Below are 24,187 nucleotides of genomic sequence, written 5' to 3' on the forward strand. Positions count from 1 at the left end.
TCTACGTATCGTGAATTTTCCAATTTTATTTCAAACTGTAGAATCTAATGTCAGTGGAAATGCTATTTTTGCTAGCCACACTCTAAATCGGGCATGAGAACTTCAGTTAAGACCAGAGAGCTAAACATCAACATGTTCCAGAATAATTAGATTCTAACTAAATCTTTCTTAGGGATGTGCCCCATCATCTGAAGGATTATGTACATAGACTGAAGCTCCTTGCCTCTTCTTAAACTATTCCTAAAGAGCCTACACACCTGCTGCAGGAACTGGTGTCCAATAACCCATAAGTACAATCAGTGTATAGAAGAGACCCAAACATTACAAAGTCCAGAACAGAATTCCTCACAATGGTGAAATGTCTGCAAATATTACAGAATGTAAATCAGACAGACACTAGATAGCAGACTTTCAGTGAATGTTACAAAATCACATTATAAGCTTCGTAAGTCTAAAGATTTCAAATATGTGTTGCAAAATTCAGGGCAGAATCCATTACAAATTTAGAAAATCAGTAAAACCACAAACTGAATCTCAATCTCACCAGAGAATATCTGTCAAGTCTTTTTTCAGACACAGTGCCGACCTGGCTCCATTAATAAAATGACTAATTTACAAAGAACACCTTATTCCAGCAGGAGCATTGCACACCCTTAGTGCCATACATATGTGGGGCCCCATAAAGCCCAGATTATAGAAGCAAGGTTTTGATGGGCGAGGGGGGTGGAATATGCAATTGGACAGTAAAATGTATAATTGCTTTCTACAAATCTTACATCAAAGATATTAAGAGTTTGATTTTGTAGCCAAGTAACACAACTTGAATCAGAATCCCAACCTATTAGTTCTGAAGACTCCCATTGAACAACCCCCCTTGTGTTAATAAAAAATCAAGTGATACATTCTATGCAACTATTGAATATCTCGGAGTCTCACAAAATCCATAGGCAAATTTCACTTGATTATAGACTCTCTGTGGATGTTACAAAATCCACATCTGAATCTCACCTAACTGCATACTTATTTTTAATGTAGAATGTACCCAACCTGGAAACAAAATTCTAATGAAAAATTGCCAACCCTTGATTTGAAAGCTATTGAATTACAGGTTATTGGTGCAAATGAGGCAAAACTTCCATCCTATCCAATAAGTGGACCCATTGACTTACCGCAAGACCAGGAAGCCCAGGCTCTCCAGATTCACCCTGTTGAAATGGAGGAATTACATTGTGGTTAGACATTGGTACTAACACCAGATTCACCCAGTGAACAGCTTTTCCTGCTGTGAAGGTGAAGGTCTAAGTGTAAAATTCAAAGATTTGTTTCATTTTAGAAACTTTTAAATATAGCACACAGAATTATAGGAGATCTAAGTACACAAACCCTCAATGGAAAAGATGAAAGATGTGTGCTGAATAAATTTGCAACCAATTTCCAAACACTCGGTGTACAGCAAACACACATTCTATTTACAGTTTTACATAAGTTACTCATGAGTGGTAGACATTTAAATCATAATTCAAGAGAATTATGTAGACTTAAGCCACACCGCGCCCAACACACATTATCCAGATTTTTTCATATGGTGTGTTCATTCACATCATGACATATCACAAAATTAATGACGGCAATTCATTTTTTAATGAGCCATATATAACAGTTTGGAGTGCTGCTGTAAATTGATTCAGGCATCTACCGTTTGCAGTGATGAAGAATGAATCATATGCATGTGGTATTGTAGGTGTGTGCCGCCTGCTTGCCACAGATGGTAATGTTATAAAACCTTTAAAATATTCAAGTTCCTAGTGAAGAGGCCCTTCCTGTTTCTAAAAGGGTTTTTTTAAATAAAAAATGATTAAGTCAGAAAGAAAAGATTCACTACAGTACAAATGTAATTGAATTCACGTTGAACAGGTGATCCATTGATGAGTAATTTAAGCCAGAAAAAATAGACTACCCTCTCTATTTTCTTTCTCACATGTGTAGTACCCGACTGGGTCCCCTGTGAGTATTCTTTTTATTTAGTTCACTTGACCGGTGTATTATACATTTTTGTGGCTGTGCAATCACTTTCAGGTAACATATGGCCTTTTGCAGTCCTCACAAGTATTGGAGTCACTCACAGTATCGCTAGTGACACTTTCTTTCTTTGAATCATAGATGTCCCTACATCCACAGGTCCTGAAGAGACCCTATATCATAGGAAGGGTCGAAACTTATGTTGACAACCATTTGAAGTGAAGCTCTTACTATTGTACACAGTGGCTGTGATCATTGTAAAACTATTGATGGTCGCTGTTATTTGTGGAAACCAAGTCACAAATGTCACAAACTCACAAGTTTCTGTTTTTTAGTTCCAGTTACACTGGGGACACCTAGCACTATCGTTTTCTCCTTTATGTATATATTCATACACCCTTTGAAACATAAAAGATACATTGGAAGTTCAGCTGTAAGTCTTCTCGGTCTCCTTTCCTTCAGACATTGATATAACCCGTAATCCTTGCGATTGTGCATATAATTATCAATATAGACAAGTATCTTCTCGCAGGAACCACTGTTTCTGTCAAATACTTTCAATGGTCGGCATCATTCTAGACAAGGTCTACCCAATCTTCCTAAGCAATCCCAACCAAACCCAAGTCATAGCCGCCTGAATTTTGCCATGGACCGATTACTACAATGGCCTCTAAAAAGGCTTGTTGTCATAAGTCCTGGCCTAAATATAGTGTGTGCTGCAGTGCAATTGATTTAGCACCTGACAAGAGAGATCGAATTTCCTCAGCACAAAGAGATATCCATTGGATAGTGGTGAAAAAAGAAATTAAATTTGAATGCCTTTGTTTAATTCATAGAGAACTGTGTGCACCGGCGTCCTTGGAGTTAAATGCTCTCTTCTGCCCTTATGTTCTAATGGGTTTTGTCTGTACAAACAGTTTGCTTTTGAAACCTCCTACAATCAAGCAGGAGTGCTTGAATGGGAGGTTACTCACAGATATACGACCCAGACATTGGAGGCAACGGATGCTCATGAGCAGACTATTGTCACGTTTCAGAGTTGTAGACCAATCCAAAACCCATTATGCACTGGTGAGCGAAATGGAATAGCCCCCTGACGTAGGAATTGGCTTAATAGAAACAAGGAAGTGAGTGAGGGAGAAATCCTGGACTGTTTGTTTTAAGAATCGTCTGTTGCAGGTGACTGTACCACACTTTCTAGATGTTTGAGATTGGCAGATCTACACCATCTGCAAGACAGAGGGGAGATCGGCCTGGAACGACTCCTGGTGGCCACCTGCCCTGGGCACCGCCCCCGAACCCACAGACCACGCACGCAACCTGGGCTTCATCCTGGACTCCACCCTCACGATGACCAAGCAAGTCAACGCCGTCTCATCATCCTGTTTCAACACCCTGCGCATGCTCCGAAAAATCTTCCAATGGATCTCCACCACTACCAGGAAGACGGTTACCCAGGCCCTTGTCACCAGCCGCCTGGACTACGGAAACACCCTCTACGCCGGAACCACAGCCAAGCTCCAGAAAAGACTACAGCGCATACAGAACGCCTCGGCAAGACTCATCCTGGATATCCCTCGCTACTGCCACATCTCTGCCCATCTGAAGAATCTGCACTGGCTCCTCGTCATCAAGAGAATCACATTCCGATTCCTCACCCACGCACACAAGGCTCGCTGTTGAGGTACGTGGGGCACGCACGCGGGCCCCACGTACCTCAACAACTGCCTCGCATTCTACACACCAACCTGCCAGCTCCGCTCCGCCAGCCTCGCCCTTGCCACCGTCCCAAGAATTCGCAAAGCCACCGCTGGAGAAAGATCCTTCTCCTACCTGGCAGCCAAGACTTGGAACTCCCTCTCCACCCACCTCCGGCTGACCCAGGAACACCTCGCCTTCAGGAAACAACTCAAGACCTGGCTGTTCGAGCAGTAGCGACTCCCCCCCCAGCGCCTTGAGGGTGAGTAGCGCGCTTTACAAATTCCCTGATTGATTGATAAGTATTAGGGATGGGCAGAATTTTTAATTCTGCACGGTGGAGTTGGAGGTATTTACGTTACTCATGTAGCCCGAAATTACTAATAAATTCTGTTGCTCCACCCGTGGAATTAAGCACTGGTCATGTGGTCCATTGGAGTTTGGATGACAGAACTCAACGACTCCACTAACCCTACAGAACACAACAAGTGTAGCGAACACCCAATAACCACAGGAGGCGAAGGCGGGAAAGGGGCGGTGAGGTGATGCATGCTGGGACGCGTGATTGATTTGGGCTGCCTGACTGAGGCCAGGCACCACCCAGGCCCTGTTGCTGCTTCCACTTTCCTCTGCCATTATTTATACTCTCTGTGAGAAGTAGCTGCCTGCAGTCTCACATTTAGATACTGTCTCTTCCTTCCATTAGCGATGTTTGTCCAGTGATCGCTCCCACTCTCGGTTTGTTGCACTCCATCCTGCGAATCATGGCCTCTTTGGGGCAGGTCCACCGCTAGCTGAAAGAAACCCGGCAGCCGCAGCTCCTCCGTTTTAAACATGTTTTAATATTATTTTATTTTTCCTTTAGTCACTGGCCAGGCAGCAGGGGGTGGTGCTTCTCCGCCTTAACTGAGGAGCAGATGCTGGTGGAAATAGCTGAAAAATGTTGATAACAGAAAATAACTATATCTATAAAGCAAGCCCTGCCTTATTACTGCAGACAGGGAGGTTTTATATGTTAATGAATTGTATTAGGGAAGAGAAAAAAGTACATCAAGCTTAAGGCCGAAACTCCACTTGGTCTGTTGCTTACGGTGGAGAGGTTCATTACTGTTATGGCCAACACAATAAACACACGTGGCCCCGATCCGAAAGGACTTGCAATTCCAATATTTAAATCAAATGTAACTTTCTGGTTCAGCTTTCTACTCCCAAACAATGACAGCATGTCAATTGTGATCAGATACCATACCTTTGGAAGAGTAGATATTGTTTGCAAACATTATGTTAGATGAATTGTTCTTAAGGGTTCAACAACCTTGCATCTAAGGGCCTTTTCATACCGAATTTTAATGCATCATTTCTTTGTCAGAAACTCTGGTAGCCTTAATATCAGTGGCACATAAGTGCAAAATAAAGAATTTAAGCGGTTTGCGTGCTCAACAGATTTTATAGAGGCTGATGTAAGTGGATATGGGACGGCTCTAACGCAAACTTCAGAACTGGAGAAGTAATGCTTCTTTGCTCCAACTGATGGTAGAACACCACACTAATACCTGGGTGAGAATAGTCCTAGATCATGAGAAGCACTCATCTCCCAGCATACCAGAGCACCAGTGGCTGAAACAAAGATGTATTTTATCACCCCTGTTGTTTAATGTCTATATTCCAGATTTGCATCAAGCCGTATATGAAGGATATTCCGTCCTCCAATGTCGGGTTGCAGCATAATAACGCATGTTAATTATGCCAATGATACAGTGCTTACTGACCAAACATCATGGAGCCTTCTGTGTCTATTAAAAGAATTTGATATATATATATATATATAGTCAAGAAAGCAATATTTAAGTAAATACGTTGAGTGATATATTGTCGCTTTAGGGGCCTTGCTTGGACCAGACCATGTGTGTTGTACTACAGTTCAGACCAGGGGTTCACACCAACTTTGTCCAGATGTATTTCTTTTTGCCACAACAACTCTTGGAAAAGTGAAATTACTGTGTTTTCTGAAAATGTCACTAAGTAGATATCAATCCCGGTTTCCCTCTCTACCCTTAATCTGCCCCTTTACACTAGCAGGCCCTTCCTTTCCGGGGCATGCCATTCCTGCCTGCTGATTGTTCCCCAGCCGATCTCTTCACTGGTAGTTCTTCCATGTAGGGTCTACCCTTCATAACCTCTCATTTCAGGGTTATATATGCATATATTTTCAACGATATATATATGCAGAGCACATAGCAAAATAAAAAACAGCACTAACAAATTGGGTCCGATTAGTTTCTTTTCTGATCCAAGGGACATGTGTAGGAGACGAGGAATTTGGATATATATGTATGTATATATATATATATATATATATATATATATATATATATATATATATATATATATATATATATAGTTACATACATATCCACTGGAAAAACCAAAGATTATGGGGACATTACAGTAAGGTTCCAATTTCACTAATTCAGAAACTTGAAATTCAGCAGTTATAGGTACCTGAGCTAACTTTAACTTAAGCCCCCACAATGTACTTTTTATGACCTCACATATTACATCACTCATGACATGGTCGTGAACTTGTTCTGAGACATTTTCTTCTTGAGCCAATGTACTGCCAGTATCTTGCAAGACTTTTTAATGCAAATGTATCCCATTTTGGCTCAAAACAAATCGCTGGTTTCGCACACCGCTAATAGGTTATGGGCTGCTGTGGATTTTTTTCCATTTACTGCACCTCTACCCCCTCTATTCGCCTAGCCGCTTGGAAATGTTGTCCTTGTTTATGCACAAGTAAACACAAAAGTAAATACATGAACCTATAAAAAATTGTACACTATTTCCTTATAGCAAGAAGGCCCCAACAAACTCGAAATCTCACTTACTTACATGTTAATGATGCACAATAGTATGTGTATGGCAAAAGAAACAAAGATTTGAAAAAAGGCTGAATTGCATTTTACAATGACTGAAAAATGGGATATATAGGCTACAGAGGTATATATCGGCTCAGGCAGACCCATGCGTTCAGCAGAAGAGCTGCAGTAACATGCCGGGGGTCTGTGGCTCATACGCAAGCGCCCGCACGAGCACAGCATCTGCTGTGTCTGGAACCGCAGCCACAACGCCTTGAAAATAAATGATCACTCTGGTGGATATTTTGCGTATTTTTGTCGCATGCTGCAGGGTAATATTTATTTTCGTTGTTCCCGGGAACGCTACTTTGTAATATTTGCGCATTGACGCACACCTTCAGGGCGCAAGAGCCTCTTGAGTCACACATGGCGCTGTCACTCAACTGGAATGGCAGGTAGATGTTGCAAAGGCATGTTAATCCTGCACAACAAACATCGAGCACTGATACCTTCAAACAGAGCGGTTAATACTTTACGTCGATTGTACCTATGAGAGCCTTCCCTCCATTACCAACCTTTTGTCCAACTGGGCCTCGGGCACCAAAGAGTCCCATGGATCCCTTTGCACCAGCTTCACCCTTGACACCCTAACAGAAAGCACAAAAGAGAATGTTGGTTATATTAAGGTCCACTCAGGTGAACAAGCAGCAGTGACTAATTTGGAGATAGACACAGCCTCCCATACCATGGTACATCATTAGTGGTTGTGTGAGCTAGCTAATAACATGCAACCCTGCATTCGCCTGTAGCCTTCCTAACATGCCACTGTCAGGGAAACATGCACCAGTAATCCATTGATCTACTAGCAAAGCACTTATGTATGCACCTGCAAGGAAGCTGTGCCTTTACCTATCTTGAATCAAAATGTGGAACCTACTCTTATATAAAGTATTGTCAATTGTTTTTCTTATTCAACTCTTCTCAGCATGTCACCCGACTCTCTACTTACCCACCCAGAACCGAAAAATACTGTGAGGACTGCAGTGTTTGCAGCAAAACATGCACTGCCGGTATGTGATGTAGATGTAATCTTAATCAGGGGTTTAGTAGCTACCTACAGTATCTTCATGTTTCTACCTGCAAAGTACCAGTCAGAACTGTAACTATGCATCCACCTCTAATGCATCCATCTGTTATGTATTTACCTGAATTGTATCTACCTTTAATTAATATTTCTACTGAAATGTGTTATGTTTGTTCCTGTAATGTAGTTGTGCAATTATCTGTAATGAGCCTAACTGTCTTTGTCTTGATCAGTTATGTACGTAGTGGACAAAGCAATTTGTCTGGAATTGTCTATGTGCTCGTATGACCCCCATGTCCTTATAGGTGATAGGTCAGTGAGAGCACTAAACACAAAATTACTGGTTAATAAGGTACCACAGTTTTTAGCAGATTATCACCCAATTTGGTGATAATAGCGGTACCTTGGGGTGTGTTTAGGACATTATAAAGCGTAAGGATGTGTGAGTGGGTGGTTGTGTGAACACAGTTCAGTTCTCTATTCAATGGAAGGAACGGGTGTACAGGAATGTATCTATGTGATCTATCTATTTGTTATATGTCTCTACTACTTATAGCTATCTTTAGGCTCTATCAGGGAGGAAAGGAGGAAGGAAGGATGGAATAGAAGATGTAAGGAAGGAAAGAAGACAGAAGGAAGTAGGGAAGAATGAAGGAAGGAAACAAAGAAGGTGGCAACAAAAGTTGAAAGGATGGACAAATATATGTCAAGAAGTAGGGAAAGTTACAAAGAAGGAAAGAAAGGTGAAAGAAACAGGAAGAAAGAATGGAAGGATGAAAGAGAGGAACGTGAAAAGAAAGACAGCAGGATAAAGGGAGAAAGCAATAAGGACTGAAAAGACAGCGAGAATGGGAAATTAAGGAGTGAACAGAGGAAAGACCTGTGAGTACAAAATAAGGACAGAATGCAAAGAGGAAAGTGGGACTATTGTTTTAGAGAGAAAAGTGAATGAGCAAACAAGGGAAAGGAAAAACAAATAAAGAAGAGCAAAAGAAATAAACACAAATTAATGTATTTTAAAAAATAGTATTGATGAAAGTTCATGGGAAGGGAATAAATTAAAGCACTAGAATAAAGAAGAACAAGCACTGGCGTTGCCAATAGGTCTCGCAGTAGGAAAGTTTGAGCTATTGGTTGTGTAAATGACAAAGCCCTTTATGTATTCAAAATGATAACAACAGTGAAAGGCATTGTTATTTGCCATTGTAATAGTTCCACCTGTCGTACTGCGAGATCTATTGGCAACGTGAGTGTTTTTCGTGTGTGAGTGGCGTTGTGTGTGTGAGTGGCGTTGCGTGTGTGAGTGGCGTTGCGTGTGTGAGTGGCGTTGCGTGTGTGAGTGGGGTTGCGTGTGTGAGTGGCGTTGCCTGTGTGAGAGGTGTTGCCTGTGTGTGAGGCGTTGGCTGTGTGATTTGTGTTGCCTGTGTGAGTGGCGTTGCCTGTGTAAGTGGCGTTGGCTGTGTGAGTGTGGTTGGCAGTGTGAGTGGCGTTGCATGTGTGAGTGGCGTTGCATGTGGCAGTGGCGTTGCATGTGTGCGTAGTTGAGTGGCGTTGCGTAGTTGAGTGGCGTTGCATGTGTGAGTGGCGTTGCATGTGTGAGTGTCGTTGCGTAGTTGAGTGGCGTTGCGTAGTTGAGTGGCATTGCGTAGTTGAGTGGCGTTGCGTAGATGTGTGTCCCGTTTGTACAGAGGACACATGGGTTAGCTACACAGAAAATCACAGACACACGCATTTGCAGCAGGCACTATAACCTAATGAGCTATATGCATATTTAACAGACACAAAAGAACAGCGCGGGTCAGGTAGCGCATCCTTCCTAGCCACGGGCTCACAGTCACGTTAGAGGAAAAAACAAACTAGGTTAAAGTGTCCCTAAGCATTACACAGTCACAGCTGCACGGGGAAAGGCGGATAGCGAGTTATCTTAAAATAATCTCACTGTATGTAATCTCTGTAGCACCCCTCCTCCCCCATTTCTCACATGTAAGTTACTATTTTACATTTAAAATAACATTGTTTATGGATGTTGCGTAAATCAAACATATTCTCTGCAAAATGTCTGTAATCGAAAGTCCCACATCTATTGACAGCATAAAACTAACCACTGAATTTATCACAAACGGTAAATATTTCAGCAAACAGTTCTAACCCAGAATCAGATGCGGCTGACATCTGCAAAAGGTGTTAAGGCAAACGGATGGAAGGGTGATATACACACCCCCCTCATCCCCTCCCCCCCCCCCCACACTTCTAAAGAGCACACAAGGAATTCTTAGAGCGGAAGAAAAGGAACCTATAAAAGCTGTGCTTATCTTGACAAAGCACATTTGTCAAAGGCTCTGTGAAAACTGGCACAAGCATAAGTAATAAGGCCCCAGCAACAACGTAGGTTGTTTATGGGCTGTTACCAGAGCTCTTATCAACGTGAAAGCAGGAGAAATTACACGTGGAACCGAAAGAAGGTTTAAACCTGTGCCCAAAACTGGACCCCAACGAACTATGCTGCACTCGCATGATCACTTCTATAAGTGATCCCTTTGGTTCACGGCCGTGAGGGATGTTAATTAGGGGGGAGGAGAAGTAAGTGAGGCCGAGCCCACTGGGGGAAGCAACAGATGGCTTTGGTGTTAATGCGCTTCGCGCGCTGGATGGAAAGCGCGTGCAGCCTCTCTGCGCTGCAACACAGGCCCTGCTCTCTCTGTGATGCATCACAGACCCAAGGGAAGCCAGTCCTCAGATGTGGAGTTGAGCCAATGAACTTTACCACCCACTTGTTGTCCCTATAAGTATCCCGAGGTGGAAAATAGAAATCAGCACCCAACACAAATTCATCCAAACTGACATTTGGAGGTGGCAGGAATCCAGGGTGCACTGGTTGCTCAAAAAATGCCATGAAGGTGGTAGCAAGTAACGGAGAGGCTTCTCGTTTATAAGAGTTCTAGACAACAGGAGTTGCTATTACTTTATATTTACATCGGAAGGATGAACCGCCCAGCTGACATTACTTGAATTCAGAATTCTAACTGCAGAACGCATGTTGGTCAGTAGCAGCGTTTAACTTTAGCTCGTTGACCAATCTGGGTATTGAAATTATCAACACATTGTCAGCTTGTTGCAGTTTTGGCAATTCCGCCATGTCTTCCTTATAAGCCACCCCCGTACTATTCACATTTATTAATGTTTTAATTGTGTGCATTTTTTTTTTATAGCAGCTCAGGTTGGAAGTATTTAGAACTGGATAAATAACGCACAGCTCTACAAATTGCGGCCACTTGAGCGTACATTAGGAGCTGTTAGGAGTGGCGCTGATGACTTCCTTCTCTGCTTGCATGTGCCGTTTCTTTTTTGAGCCCTCATAAAAACTAATCTGCGGTCGGAACTAGCTCTGAAGTTTTATCGTGATTTACTGAGCCAAGAACCCGATGCTGAGATGGGTCACTTGTAGGTCATGGGTTCGGCTGCGCAGATGAAAAAATGACGCACTTTTTAAGTGGCTCTACGAAAGAAAACAAGCATTGGCCAATGTAGAGCATGAAAAGAGGTAATTACTAGGCCGTGAGGGATGTTAATTAGGGGGGAGGAGAAGTAAGTGAGGCCGAGCCTGCTGGGGGAAGCAACAGATGGCTTTGGCACATTCCAATGAAGTCTGGTGGGGGGCGGGGGTGGGGAGCAGGCATATGGTGTTTGAGTGAGCAGCCTTTGATGTGCGAGCGAGATGTCTAGCGGAATGCTCCTATAAGAATGCTTCACATTTTAATAAAATCAAAAGGACTGGGCTAACGCCAGGCCATATAATAAAAAATAAGGTCTATTTCCTTGTTTGCTGCTGCTTGCTAATAAATTCCCGCCACATTGCTCGAGGCTCTTAATTATTTTTCAGCACAGAGTTGTATTTTTCGTCCCTTGTTCACATGGCAGGACCTTTCGAAGGCGGAGCCCGGGCACGCCCTCTCAGCACACCTGCCGGCTACCGGCAGGATGTGTGTGGGAGGTTTACGGACAGGCCGTCAGGAGGAAAGATAACGCCGGCTGGATCGCACTGTAGGACATCCCAACATCCAAGTGAGTCAGCCGACAGGGATGTGTGAAGGCCCTGCTGGCGGGGAGTGAGCAGAGGGGGTGGGCGGGGATGACGCGCCAAGCTGAGGGGCTGGGGAATTCTACAGAGGGCACGAGCACAAAGGAATGACGTGCAGTGCAACACGGAAACAAGTATTCCCGCAGCTTCCAGCTTCAACAGGCACTTCGCTCCTTTCTGTCCTGTGTTGATCCTCTGCGGAACACTATGCAGGCCTAGCAGGGCTGACGTGGTTGAGAATCTGGGCGATAATAGGTTTCAGTGTACCTTTGTCCCAGAGAGCAAGGCAGGCAGGAGGGGAAAGAAAGACTTGAGAGGGAAATAGATCACAGATAAAGAAAGAGATTGGAGATAGAGAGAGAGCGTGTTGGAGAGAGATCGAGGGAGAAGCATCATGCAGGGAAAAGGGATCGAAAGAAAGGGAAAGAAAGAGGGAGCATCATGCAGGGAAAAGGGATCGAAAGAAAGGGAAAGAAAAAGAGGGGTAGACAAGAGCCACAAGCTGGTGAGAGCGGCTGCTGAATCCTCCGTGTGGTGTGGGAGGAGTGCTGTTGTGGGGAGAGAGAGGGGAGGTGCTGGTGTGGGAGGGGGGAGGTGCTGGTGTGGGAGAGGGCAAGGCTGTGTTTGCGGGGAGAGAGAGGGGAGGTGCTGGTGTGGGAGGGGGGAGTTGCTGGTGTGGGAGGAGTGCTGCTACAGCAAGGCTGTGTTTGTTTGGAGAGAGAGGGGAGGTGCTGGTGTGGGAGGGGGGAGTTGCTGGTGTGGGAGGAGTGCTGCTATGGCAAGGCTGTGTTTGTTTGGAGAGAGAGGGGAGGTGCTGGTGTGGGAGGGGGGAGTTGCTGGTGTGGGAGGAGTGCTGCTAGGGGAGGAGAAGCCCTGGACGTGAATGCTCGTGCATGTTTGATCACGTGATTCACATGAACTGCAAGAAAACCGCGGCTGAAAGCCCTTTGGTTTGAAGAGAAAATAGCCGACTTGAATTCTCCCCATTTCCCATTCCTGCGGAATGGTAAAGGCGAGACCTAAAAAAAGATAACTACATATATACATATAAAAGATCCTGCTTAAACTCCTCTAGTTCATCTCTCTATTGGTGGACAGGCACAGGTTTTCTGAAAGCGTTTCCAAACTCTGGCAGATACAACATAACCCAGTGAAAACAGACAAGGATACATCACTGGGCATGTTGGGAGGGATGAACAGAGAGGTTACATCACTACTTGTTAGTATCTCTTCTCTTTATGCGTCACAAAGGAATAAGCACTGCTCATAGTCTCCTGGGTACCTTTTCACCTGGGGGGCCGTCTTCGCCTTTTTCTCCTTTGTCACCGTCAAACCCAGGTCCACCGCGGTCTCCCTACGATGAAATAAAAAAAGAGCGCATGGAATCCAACATGACTTGGCGGACACAGGCATTGAGTACTGAACAACCCGCACACTACCCTTTCCACTGGTCACAGTCAAACAATACAGCAACTGACAATGACAATCCGAATGGACAAGCATTGGAAATATGAATAGCTGGACAAGGGCCATTTGTGACATATTAATTGCACAGCTAATCAATTAAACAATGAAACAATGTACAGGAACACAAACAATAAAAGTAAAACAATCAATCAAAACGTAGTTGAACATGAAGCAATGCATGGTAACATAAAGAACAATACAGAATGAAACACTGAGGCAAAGCAGAGCTACACAATCAAACAATATAGAGTGAAACATTGATACAATGAGTAGCAAAGCAGTGAAATTATAAACAGAGACTCAATGCAGTTAGATATTAAACAAAACAGTGTGAAACTTTGCACAGGAAACAATTAAACGATCTGCATTGAAAAGATGCAGGGCGACAGAATGAACAAAACAAAGTAAAGCGCTGAAAGAATTCACAGGTGAAACCTTGCAAATGACACTAACAGAATTCACAAAAAATGGAAAGAATGATCCCATGATACATTAAACAGTAGATAATGTAACAAAGACACTGGGCCCGATCCACAAACAACCTCCACACTCGCGTTGGGGGGCCCACAGTCGCGGAGGGGCGTAAGTACTGCAGTTACCCATTGCTGGGCCCATGCCCCGCGTGTGGGCCTCCCGACATTACTGCGGGCCCCCGCCACGAGTGTGGGCCCCCCGCCAGGACTGCGGGGCCTCCACCACGAATGTGGGCCTCCCGCCTTACTGCGGGCCCCCGCCACAAGTGTGGGCCTCCCGCCACAAGTGTGGGCCTCTCGCCTTTACTGTGGGGCCCCCGCCACGCGTGTGGGCCTTCCACCATTACTGCGGGCCCACACCACTAGTGTGGGCCTCCCGCCAGCACTGCGAGCCACCTAAATGAGTGTAGACCTTCCGCCACGAGTGTGGCCTCCCGCCATTACTGCGGGGCCCCTGCCACAAGTGTGGGCCTCCAGACATTACTGTGGGCCCCCACCACAAATGTCGGCCTCCTCCCATGAGTGTGGGCCTCCCGCCACAACTGCGGGCCTCCTCCATGAGTACGCAGGCCCTTAGTGAATCGGCCCTACAATGCTCATTGAAAATGTGCAGAGTAACACAATTTTCAATGAAGAAAATTAAACAATGTACAATAAAAGAATGAACAGTTGCGCATTGAAAAAATGCACAAAAAAATAATGAGGCAATGTGGATTGAATACATAAAATAACTCAAAGTAAAACAATGAAGCAACGCACAGCAATATACTGAAAAATGTGCAACAAAACGTGTAAATCAGCCACAGTAAAATAATGTAGTAATGTTTTTTGAAGCCACCCAGAACGATACAATAAAACTGTGCTGTGAATCAAACAAACGATGAACAGTGGAACACCTATCTTGGTATCTCACATCTTGGTGGACATAGCTGGGGTATTTTTCACCTGGTTAACCCCACGGCAATGGGGACATCATTGGGTCATAGCTTTCCTAATCTCAAAACAGCCTACTGGTAAAATACCAGAGTGCAGAATGATCAGTTCAGACCTGCTGATAGCGGTTTTTAAAGTCTGTGTAAATCTGTTTGAGGCATGAGTAATTATCAGCCGCCTCTGCATGTCACTTCTGGGTTGACCAGACTATATTACCATCACCTTGGTGAAGGTGACTTTGGTTTGGAAGGCCTGTGCAATTCTTAGCTGGAAGTTTAATTCAAGCATTCTACCCTTCACCAGTCCATTGTTATTTTGCACACCATGCCATCTCAGTTTGGGCCCCGCCATATGCAAATCAATCTTGAGCCTACTCCAATAGGAGCACAAACAACCCAAAAAACAGTTTTGATGTTGCAGTTAGGGAGGTGGACAGAAGTAGGCAGAAAATGATGGGCAGAATGCCTGGATTAAGCTTCCTGGCTCTTTTGAAGTTTGGAATTGCTGCTGAATACAGCAGGTTGGTCCTCATACCTCTGGAGGGTGTATCACTTCCACTCATCACTAACCAAGGGTGGTTCCATCTCATGCCCAGCTCAGTAAAAGATACAGAGAACTTTAAATGTAACAATGTTCTTGCCTAGTGCTAACAATAAAATACAACACATAGGGAATCCCAAATTTAACGAGTGTCTAATTCATCCTTGAATATAGTTGATCCTGGTATATAGTGATGTTACTTCGGTCATTTGATTACCGCTCTACCCGTAGATAGATTTGGGTGTCATTGGCCTGCGTCTGGTAGTGAAAGAGATAGGTATAAATGGCTTGGGCTAAAGGACGAATGTGAATGTTGGATACAAGAAGGGATATTGACGGTTCCTGCGGTTCTCATGGCACCGGTTTCCAGCTGGATTCAATTGGATGAGCCAATCCTGATGGTCTGTCTCATGTTTGTTAAGAAGGAGCCAGTGCAGCTCATCGTTGTGTCTTATACCACTATACACTCCTTTAACAGTCAATAATGATTACAGTATGTTAATTATTGTAACATAATATTTATAATATTATGGTGATAGAATTCAAATGGGCATACTAATGATGATGATGATGATGATGATGATGATGATGATGATGATAATAATAATAATAATCAATTCAGGACTGCTGTAAATGCAGGTGTCTCGATTATCCTCTTAATTGATTCCCAAAGTTATAGCTTTAGGATGAAGGGATGACGTGGCCTTATTGGTAGCATATTAACATATGGGTAGCATCAAAGGTGAGTTCAGGCAGATGTACCATTTTGCATATGGAACACGTCCACATTTTAGGCAGGGAAACATGCTGTGAGTGGGCTCAGCCTCCCTACGTTAAATTGCTATATAAAAAAATATTTTGTCTCCTCACCTTGCTGCTAGTTCGCTACACCGAACAGTGTTGGGACTTAGGATCATAACACCTTTTGTGAGTGCAATGATACATCTATTGAAAAGGATATACCTCTTCCTTCTTCTTCGCTGGGTATTGCAAGCTGAGACACAAATGGCCGACCTATTATTAAAGGCTATCGATTCAAACCTCGACGAAAAGGGTCATATTTCTGTAAATCCACTATTGATGTTAAAATGCAATTTTGTGTGTCAAATTACATGTAGAGGAGCACTGTGTCACACAAAATGCATTAATCCCTTCCTCTAGGCCATAGTTTTAGTATAATCTCAGGGGAGGGAAGAGCTAGCCACATAGATGGAAACCCTCTATTCCCTTTCACCCGCTCATTGGCAGACCCACATCTCGCTTTCAACCAGACACACGCGCCCTGACAAGCCTCCACTTTCCGCTACCTGGGCATCATGGTGTACCACTCGGAAGAGGATTTATAAGATGGCAAACTGCAAAGAGCTGTTGCCTCACTGCGAATGCAGATGGCTTTCTGGCGTACACTGCCTCTGTCAGTGGCAGGACTCGTGGCGCTCCTTAAAATGGTCACTCTCCTTCCTTTATTATTTTGCTAATCTCCCTCTCCATGTCACCACTTCCTTTTTCCAATCTCTGGAAAAGGATTTGTGGGATTTCATATGGAACAACTCCAGCTGCAGGGTAGCCCTGTCTAAACTATGCCTGCTCGGGACTCGAGGCGGACTTGCAGTGCCCCACTTTGAGCTCTACTATCTCACATCTCAACTCCAATGGGTTGCTAAATGGATTTCGGGCATACAGGTTATGGACATAGCGACAAGAGCCCTGGCCTGTGGTCTGCCGGATATACTCCGGATGTTCCACCAGTGCACATGCATACCCAAATTTAAATCTCACTTGCTGGGGGCAGCATGCCACTGTTATCACCATACTCTCTTCCTAAAAAACAGTGACCCCTTATACTTCAGTGATACCCTTGCTTAGCACACCGGCTGAAAGGCCATTACATTCTCAGCAGAACTAACCGCCTGGCACACGGCAGGTACCACACAATCGGAGACCTTTGCAGCGAAGAGGGCAGACTCCCACCAGGCCACTTCCCGTAATATAATTCTTTGGTGATAGCCATGGTAAATCAATGGGGAAATATGGCGCTTGAGCACCCAACACATCTCACCATGCATTACCTGCATGTACTGGGACCAGGCAGACACCAGATCCGCTACTTTGCAGACTCACTGTGCTCCAATACTGGCACACCACTCACCCTGCTTCATCACAAGTGCGAAGAGGCACTGACCCGCCCGTGCACCGATAAAGATTGGGAGACGCTGCTGTAGGGTCCAATGTATGTCCCCACACCGCCAGATTTTGCCTATTACAATGCTACACAGGGTGCACTTCACCCCAGCAAAAGTAAACTAATCCTTCTGGTGTACAGAAGCTGCCAACCCCCATTGCTCTCTAGTAGACAAACACTAACCTTTTACACATGCTCTGGGGATGTCAGCATCTACAACACTACTGGCAGCGGGTCAGTGCACAATTGTCCACCTGCATGGGACGTTTGGAGCTGCACACCTGGGAGGTGTGCATTCTTGGTCTCTATTGCAGGAATAAGAAAAGCAGGATCACCTCTACCCAGGGCTCATAACGGCCAAACACCTCATCACTCCCTTCTGGCTTGGGCTCAAGCGGAGAGTGTTGACCTGCACAGAGAAGACAACCTAGAGCGCAGCAAAGACGCTATGGCGTGCAATTATGATACTATTCAAGTAGACTTACGGACGTTAATGGCTTTGGATCAGTCTATGAGGTTGTATGTCAGAATATGTTTAGCATTGTTACAATTTTACAAAAATTATTTAAAAAATATCTTCCCGTTGGGTGTAGATTTCCTCTGATGGAGAGATATGTTTGTAAATGATACTCAGGACATGATATGTCTGTCAGACACTGTTTTGATCACAATATTCTCGTAACACATTATCTAGGGGAGTTCAGCAAACGGGACAGTGTTCACTTTTCTACCTTAGCTGGAGGAAGCATAAATGACTTACTGTGGGCTGAGTGTCTCACAATGGGCTTGCGTGACCTCTCTATTGCTGGATCCGTGGATTTATGTCACGCTGAAGGTGGCACGAGGACACTGGGGCCTCCGGGATGTGCAGTGACAGTGCAACACCTTGAGATTGAGTGATGAACAGCCATTGCCCACGGCGCACAAAATCCTCTTCCATATTTGTAGGAACCCCCTTAGATGCGAGCCCAGGCATCTTTCACTGAGTGTTAATGCCGGGTCACGCACACACATTTTATGTACACACACCTTGTGCACATGCAGTGAATACTCTTTTGTGCTGACTGCAACTTGAACATCCACTGATGACGCGAAGCAAGGACACGGAGAGGACCTCGAGATGGTCACTTACTGATGTCAATAGATAAAGCTGTTTTCAGTTACATTCTGCTCAGTATTGATGGATTTCTGAGACTGAGCACATAATCAATTTGCAATCGGTGTGGCATCGCTACCTGAATGTACATGGAACGGTATTGGGTGCCGACAGGGTTTACCTTCCAAGTACCGATCTGAAGCCCTCATGAAGCTCTGTGGATTACTTCCAAGAAAACATGAGTTGGCAAAAAATCCACCATCAAGAAAGTTTTATGCTTGTATGGACAAGCGCGATGCAATGAGGACAAAGATGAATATGAGGCCTGGTGGAGACTACGAACATTGTTTTCCAAAGACCACACTGCAGGCACTTACTCTCGGTTCGCTTTTTTTAAATAAATTGGCCCCTATTCTATTTATAATTTTTATTTAAAAAATAGATTGAAATGCTGGACCTAGTGTCTAACAGCGACCTGTTTTAAAGTAACATTTCCAAGTGCACACAAATCAAGCACTCAATGTGGCATCCTTGAAATATATCCGCCATCTTGTATTGCTGCAAGAAATTTCTGATACGAAAGAACTGTTTAAAACATATATTTTATCTTGATGTTAAATGTTAGGCATTAAAACTTAGAAGATATGTTACTAAACCTGAGTTCTATGTTTCTTTCACGAATATAAGAGTAAAGTTATAAAACCAGTTCTTGTCATAGTTCGCATCCCATTTCAGTACTAAATTGTTGATAATGTGCACCTGTTGGCAGGCCTTCATATTTCAATTGAGAAATAAAACAGGTTGTCAGGCTGCTTCTCACAGACTCCCCACTTAGAGTTTCCATTCAATAGAAGATAGTTTAAGAATTCATTCTCGGCTCTTTAAGGATATGTTACCGGACAAGAGATAAGAGCATGTGAAAGACAAAATGAGCAAAAAACCAGAGAGAGCGAGAGAGAGAAAGGAAGGAAAAGAAAAGAAAAGGAGAAAGATTTAAAGAGATTAAGAATTAAAGGGCGATCGTGAAATATAGAGGAGGGGAGAAAGCAGGAAAGAGACAAAGCAAGAAAAAAAGAAGGTTTTGGGTCGGGATGTCCCCTGCATGGTTTTGCAGGTGTGAAACCCTGAGCTGAGTGGCCCATGAAGAAGGGTTCTGGTATTTTTGATTTGTTTTTTATATTTCCTTGCATGACATCACGCGTGTGTCCCCAGTAGACATGTTTTAGGACCTGGAGCAGGGCTCTGTGGTCTGAAGGAGGGCATCACGAGTACCTTTTACAGTGAGCGTGGCTGCTGTCAGATAACCAGATTGCTCTAACAGTGGGGCCAGATGTGAATTTTTAAGCAGATGGACAGACCTGTTAGTGACCAACTGCTCATGTGTGTTCTGCAGCGTGTGCATGGCACGATGTGGGTGACTGTGGGCACAGTGGAATCTATTTTGGGATTTTAATAGTAGAGACGATGCACAAAATGGGGGCTGCAGCCTTCCTGCCAGATGAACTACAATTCCTGGAACTTTGTTTGCTTTGAGCCAAACACTGGGGTGTGAGAGGAGTGGAGACTGTCGTGTATGCTGAAGTCCAGGGGGTTGCCAAATTATAAAATATTGTTCCTTTCACGCGTTAACCTACCAGGTTAATAGCTGGTGTGGTAGGAATGGAGACTGCAGTCTCTTTAGAATTGCAGAGACCAGGGACAGCCTTTTGCCATGACAGATATTACCTCCATCAGGTTCATTCTGGTGCGAGAGGGCTGGAGACAGGGGCGTCTTGAGAAGTACCTTGATAGCCTTTGACCATTACCTGTTCTTTTGTTCGCCTAGAGGTGAAGCTTCCATACGCATCCCAATATACAAGTGTAAAATGTGAAGCATTCACTCTCTCCGTGCTCAGATTTTGGATTTCTATGAGGAGTAGAGCCCCAGTTACCAACCCACCTCCTGCTGACATGATAGGGCGCAGACTGTGCCCCTACAGTCCACAGCCCGGCCTGGGAATAGAGGATAAAGAGGGTACTGAAATACCAAGTTAGTGCCCCAGGACTTCCTACTGACTGCGGGAGTAAAGACTCTCTAATTGCACTCGTTGTATTTATTACCTCATCTCCTTTGTTTCCTTTGTAGCCCTGAGGTCCAAATATAGCCATGGCATCACCCTACAAAACAGAAACAACATGGTGTTCAGATTTACAATTTGAACAAGAGTGTGCCAACGTGAGAGCCGGGTGAAGAAACATGGTAGCAGCCAGCATCTGTTCATTGTCAAGCCACAGTAGCATCCCTGATCATGTCGCACATATACACACACAAACACACACACACACACGTCTACATGTATACACATTTATGGATTGCAGTAGAGGTTGAGGTATATAGTATGCTACCTTTACTTCACAGGCATGACATCTGGAGTCACATTCCAAGAGTTACAGCATGAGTTTTTATATCGTAGATAAGTTTTCATTCTTTTACTGCACAAGTAAGTTCGTTTTAAGTGCCTTAACTAACAATATGTGTGTATGTGTGTGTATGAGTTTGTGTGTGTATATACATCTAAGCATGTATGTAAATATTCACTGAAGAAAACAAAGGTTGAAGTGACGTTGTAGTTAGGCGTTGAAATGAGATTAAAACCTATGTTGAAATTCACAATTTCTAGTTTACTGACCTAACTATAACTTTCGCCAAACACTGCTTATGGCATTGCATGTTACGTCCATATATGTTAAATGCCATCACTGATGACATTTCAATTAAGATTATTGATGACATCACTGATGCCATGATTAACAACACAATAGTCACATACAGCATAGAGTTACTGTGGTACATATATGGGTGCACAGATTGGGAATAGAATAAGCCCTGGAGGCAAGCGGGTTGTGCATGTTGAAAGTCATACAGTGCACCATTTACAAATCACCAAAGTTTGGGCTGCAAGTAGTATTCCATTTCAAACAAGTTAAAGCCAGAGAGCAATTGATGCAGGTGCAGATGTATGTTTCAAAGTAAGTTGAGGCTAAAAGCTAAAGCCTGTTGCAAACAATCTGTGAGAAAAGCCAAAGCTTCGGCTATAATAGATTATCCACCAGTGGATGTCCGGGCATGTGCCCATGTTAATAGTTGTAATACTGGCTACAGACACATTATATGTCACTTGGGTGTTTAAAGGGTGTGGATGTTTTATTTCCTGAACTTCACTCAAGATTTTCAAGGGTTGCAGAATGTTGATCAATGTAGGGGTGTGCCACTTATACTTGTGTTAGCTGACAGTGGAGCTGTAAGCATTAGTCTGTTGTATGCCATTGGGCTCATCTTTGAGTAATGTGTAGTGCCTCATACCAAACTACCGAGAGTCTGCCATGGACACTGGCATAAGGTGTATTTGCATGATTGCATGCATATTCTGAGGATTTCTGATTATATTCAAACTTCAATATATACCGAACACCGTCAGGCCATGGGATAGGTAGTGCTTAGGTGTAGTAAGGAGTTTTTAAGGCTAAGGAATGGGTAACCTATAGGTAGTAAGGACATTTAGGGCTCAGGAATGGGTAGTGTATAGGGCTAGTAGGGGCTTTTAGGGTTAAGGAAATAAAAGTTTAAAATCTTATGTTAATATTAAATAAATTAAAATACAATTAATATAAAAGTAATAATACTTTAATTTAGAATATTATAATTACTTAAAAATATAAGTAACTTTAAATTAAATAGTTACAACAATGAATATCAAATTACACTCATACACAAACAAACACACACACACACGGATTATGGTAATACTTACAAACTTACCTGTGAAGTAAAGGCACTCCCGATGTAATTGCATGCTCTGCAAAGGCATTCCTCTGCTGTATATATCATTTACAAAATAATTGCAGGCCATGTGTTGAAACCTTCAATTGTGTACATATGTTCATGTCGTTTTTTATACTTATGTTGTATATTTTAATTTGAAATTAAAAAAACAAATTTTGTGATAAAGAGGTCGGGAGTAACGTTTATCTTTGGTCTCAAAATGTTGAAATCGTAGGGGAAATCATTTTTTTTTATACAAATATTAACACTGGAATACATAGTCCGCTGAAGTTTATGAGCATAATGGCATGTACACCTTTTGAGGTTATTAGTTTGCATTTTGGAAGGAAGGGGCTGTGGGAGGTGCAATTAGATCTTAAGAGAAAGCAGTTTTATAGATAACAGCATCTCTTTTTTAGGTTGCTGTATAATGGCATTTGAGCTATTCATTCGGCTTGAACTGCAAAGGCCCTTGAGTCATTCGTAATGTGCCCATACTCTAAGAGGCTTTGGTTTTCCTGCTGCTATTGATTTCTTTGGCTCAGGAACCATCGGCCATGGTCTAGGGACATTGTAAATTACATACTGAATCAGTCCACAGAAGTATTTTAGTCTCACTTTCCTTTTATTGTTTTTTTTGGGTGTATTCTTCTTTCACCTCAATTGGGATGAATGTGGGACTAATTTTACACACAAGAAGTACACTGTACGATCACATTTAATTATTTATCTTATCATTGCTTTGTATACACACGACAACATATTTAAAAAAATATTTTGCTCTGTAGCGAACATTTGTTTGCTTTTGTCGATGCTCAAGTGCCAGTTTCCTTGCTGTTTAACCGTTTTCCAGTAGTACCTTCTGTTAATGCTTGGAAAAAGCTGTGTGGTGGGATAGGCTATGTCAAGTATAAGTTTGACTTTTTCAAACAGTTTTTCTTCATTTCATTTTTAGGTTTCACCTGCGTTGCAGCACATGCGCTGCTTCACCTTGGCAAGATCTATTGTCTTTGGTTTTGTGTCCGTTTTCTTTGGAAGCGGTGTTGGTGTCCGCCCTGTCTTCCTTAGGCCCCACCCACTCGCTTAGCATTGCAGTGCAAGCGCGCTGCGTCTCTTCACATTGTCACGCTCAAGCCCCTCTTCTCTGAGAGGCTTGCGTCGTGTCCCCTCTGCCGCACATGTTTATTTCTTTATTTATCCACGATGGGCAAAAGGGAGCTTCGTGCCTTATGCTCGCATGGAAGGCGGTTGTGCAGCGAATATAAGATAGGCGCTCAGTAAATATGGCTTTAATTCTCTACTACGGCCGCCGGTACATGGTAATCTTTTGTGGTAATCTGATGTGGGATGCAGAGCATGCCCCCCATGCACCCATGCTGTCATGCTTGACTCCTTTGCATGCGCTGGTATTTTCTGTCTTGTCCCAGTGCTCTCTCGCTCCTCACAGGACACCCCTTGCCCTAGAACTGCTGCCCGGCCCTGAGCTCCAGGGCCGGCAAGTGTAAGCGGATCCACCCAATCTTCAGCCCCGAGCAGCTCTCCTAGCTCGAGCAGGAGTTCTCCCGCCAGCAGTACATGGTGGGCCACGAGAGGTTCCTGCTGGCGTCGCCCCTGCCGCTGACCGAGGCGTAGGTGTGTGGTATCAGGCGCGGCCCGGGCATGCACACATGTGCTTACACGTATACACACACACCTGTCAATCCCGCCCATAATTTCACTGACACACGTGCATTCATTGAAACATACACATACCAGTCAACCCTGCCCATGAACCCACTGACACATGCATACATGTATATACTCACACACAGCTGTCAACCCCGCCTGGGAACCTATTAACACATGCATACATGTATATACTCACACACAGCTGTCAACCCTGCCCTTGAACCCACCGACACACGTGCATTAATTGAAACATACAAACACCAGTCTACCCCGCCCGTGAACCCACTGA

At 43.8% G+C, this 24,187-nt stretch overlaps 1 protein-coding gene across 1 annotated transcript in view; it reads right to left on the bottom strand.

Moving 5' to 3' along the window:
• LOC147751039 (uncharacterized) overlaps positions 1-24,187 on the bottom strand; it is a 195,847-nt gene that overhangs the window by 159,010 nt on the left and 12,650 nt on the right. Inside the window, exons 2-5 of the mRNA XM_086932138.1 lie at positions 20,529-20,585; positions 13,020-13,091; positions 7,151-7,222; positions 1,170-1,205 (exon numbers count right to left, since the gene is read on the bottom strand). Of these exons, the coding sequence (XP_086788264.1) occupies positions 1,170-1,205; positions 7,151-7,222; positions 13,020-13,091; positions 20,529-20,576 (228 nt within the window). The 5' untranslated portion in view covers positions 20,577-20,585. The remainder of the gene's footprint in view (positions 1-1,169; positions 1,206-7,150; positions 7,223-13,019; positions 13,092-20,528; positions 20,586-24,187) is intronic.

The sequence above is a fragment of the Lissotriton vulgaris genome, chromosome 1_1 (genome assembly GCF_964263255.1).
Source record: "Lissotriton vulgaris chromosome 1_1, aLisVul1.2, whole genome shotgun sequence".
NCBI classification, from domain to species: domain Eukaryota; kingdom Metazoa; phylum Chordata; class Amphibia; order Caudata; family Salamandridae; genus Lissotriton; species Lissotriton vulgaris.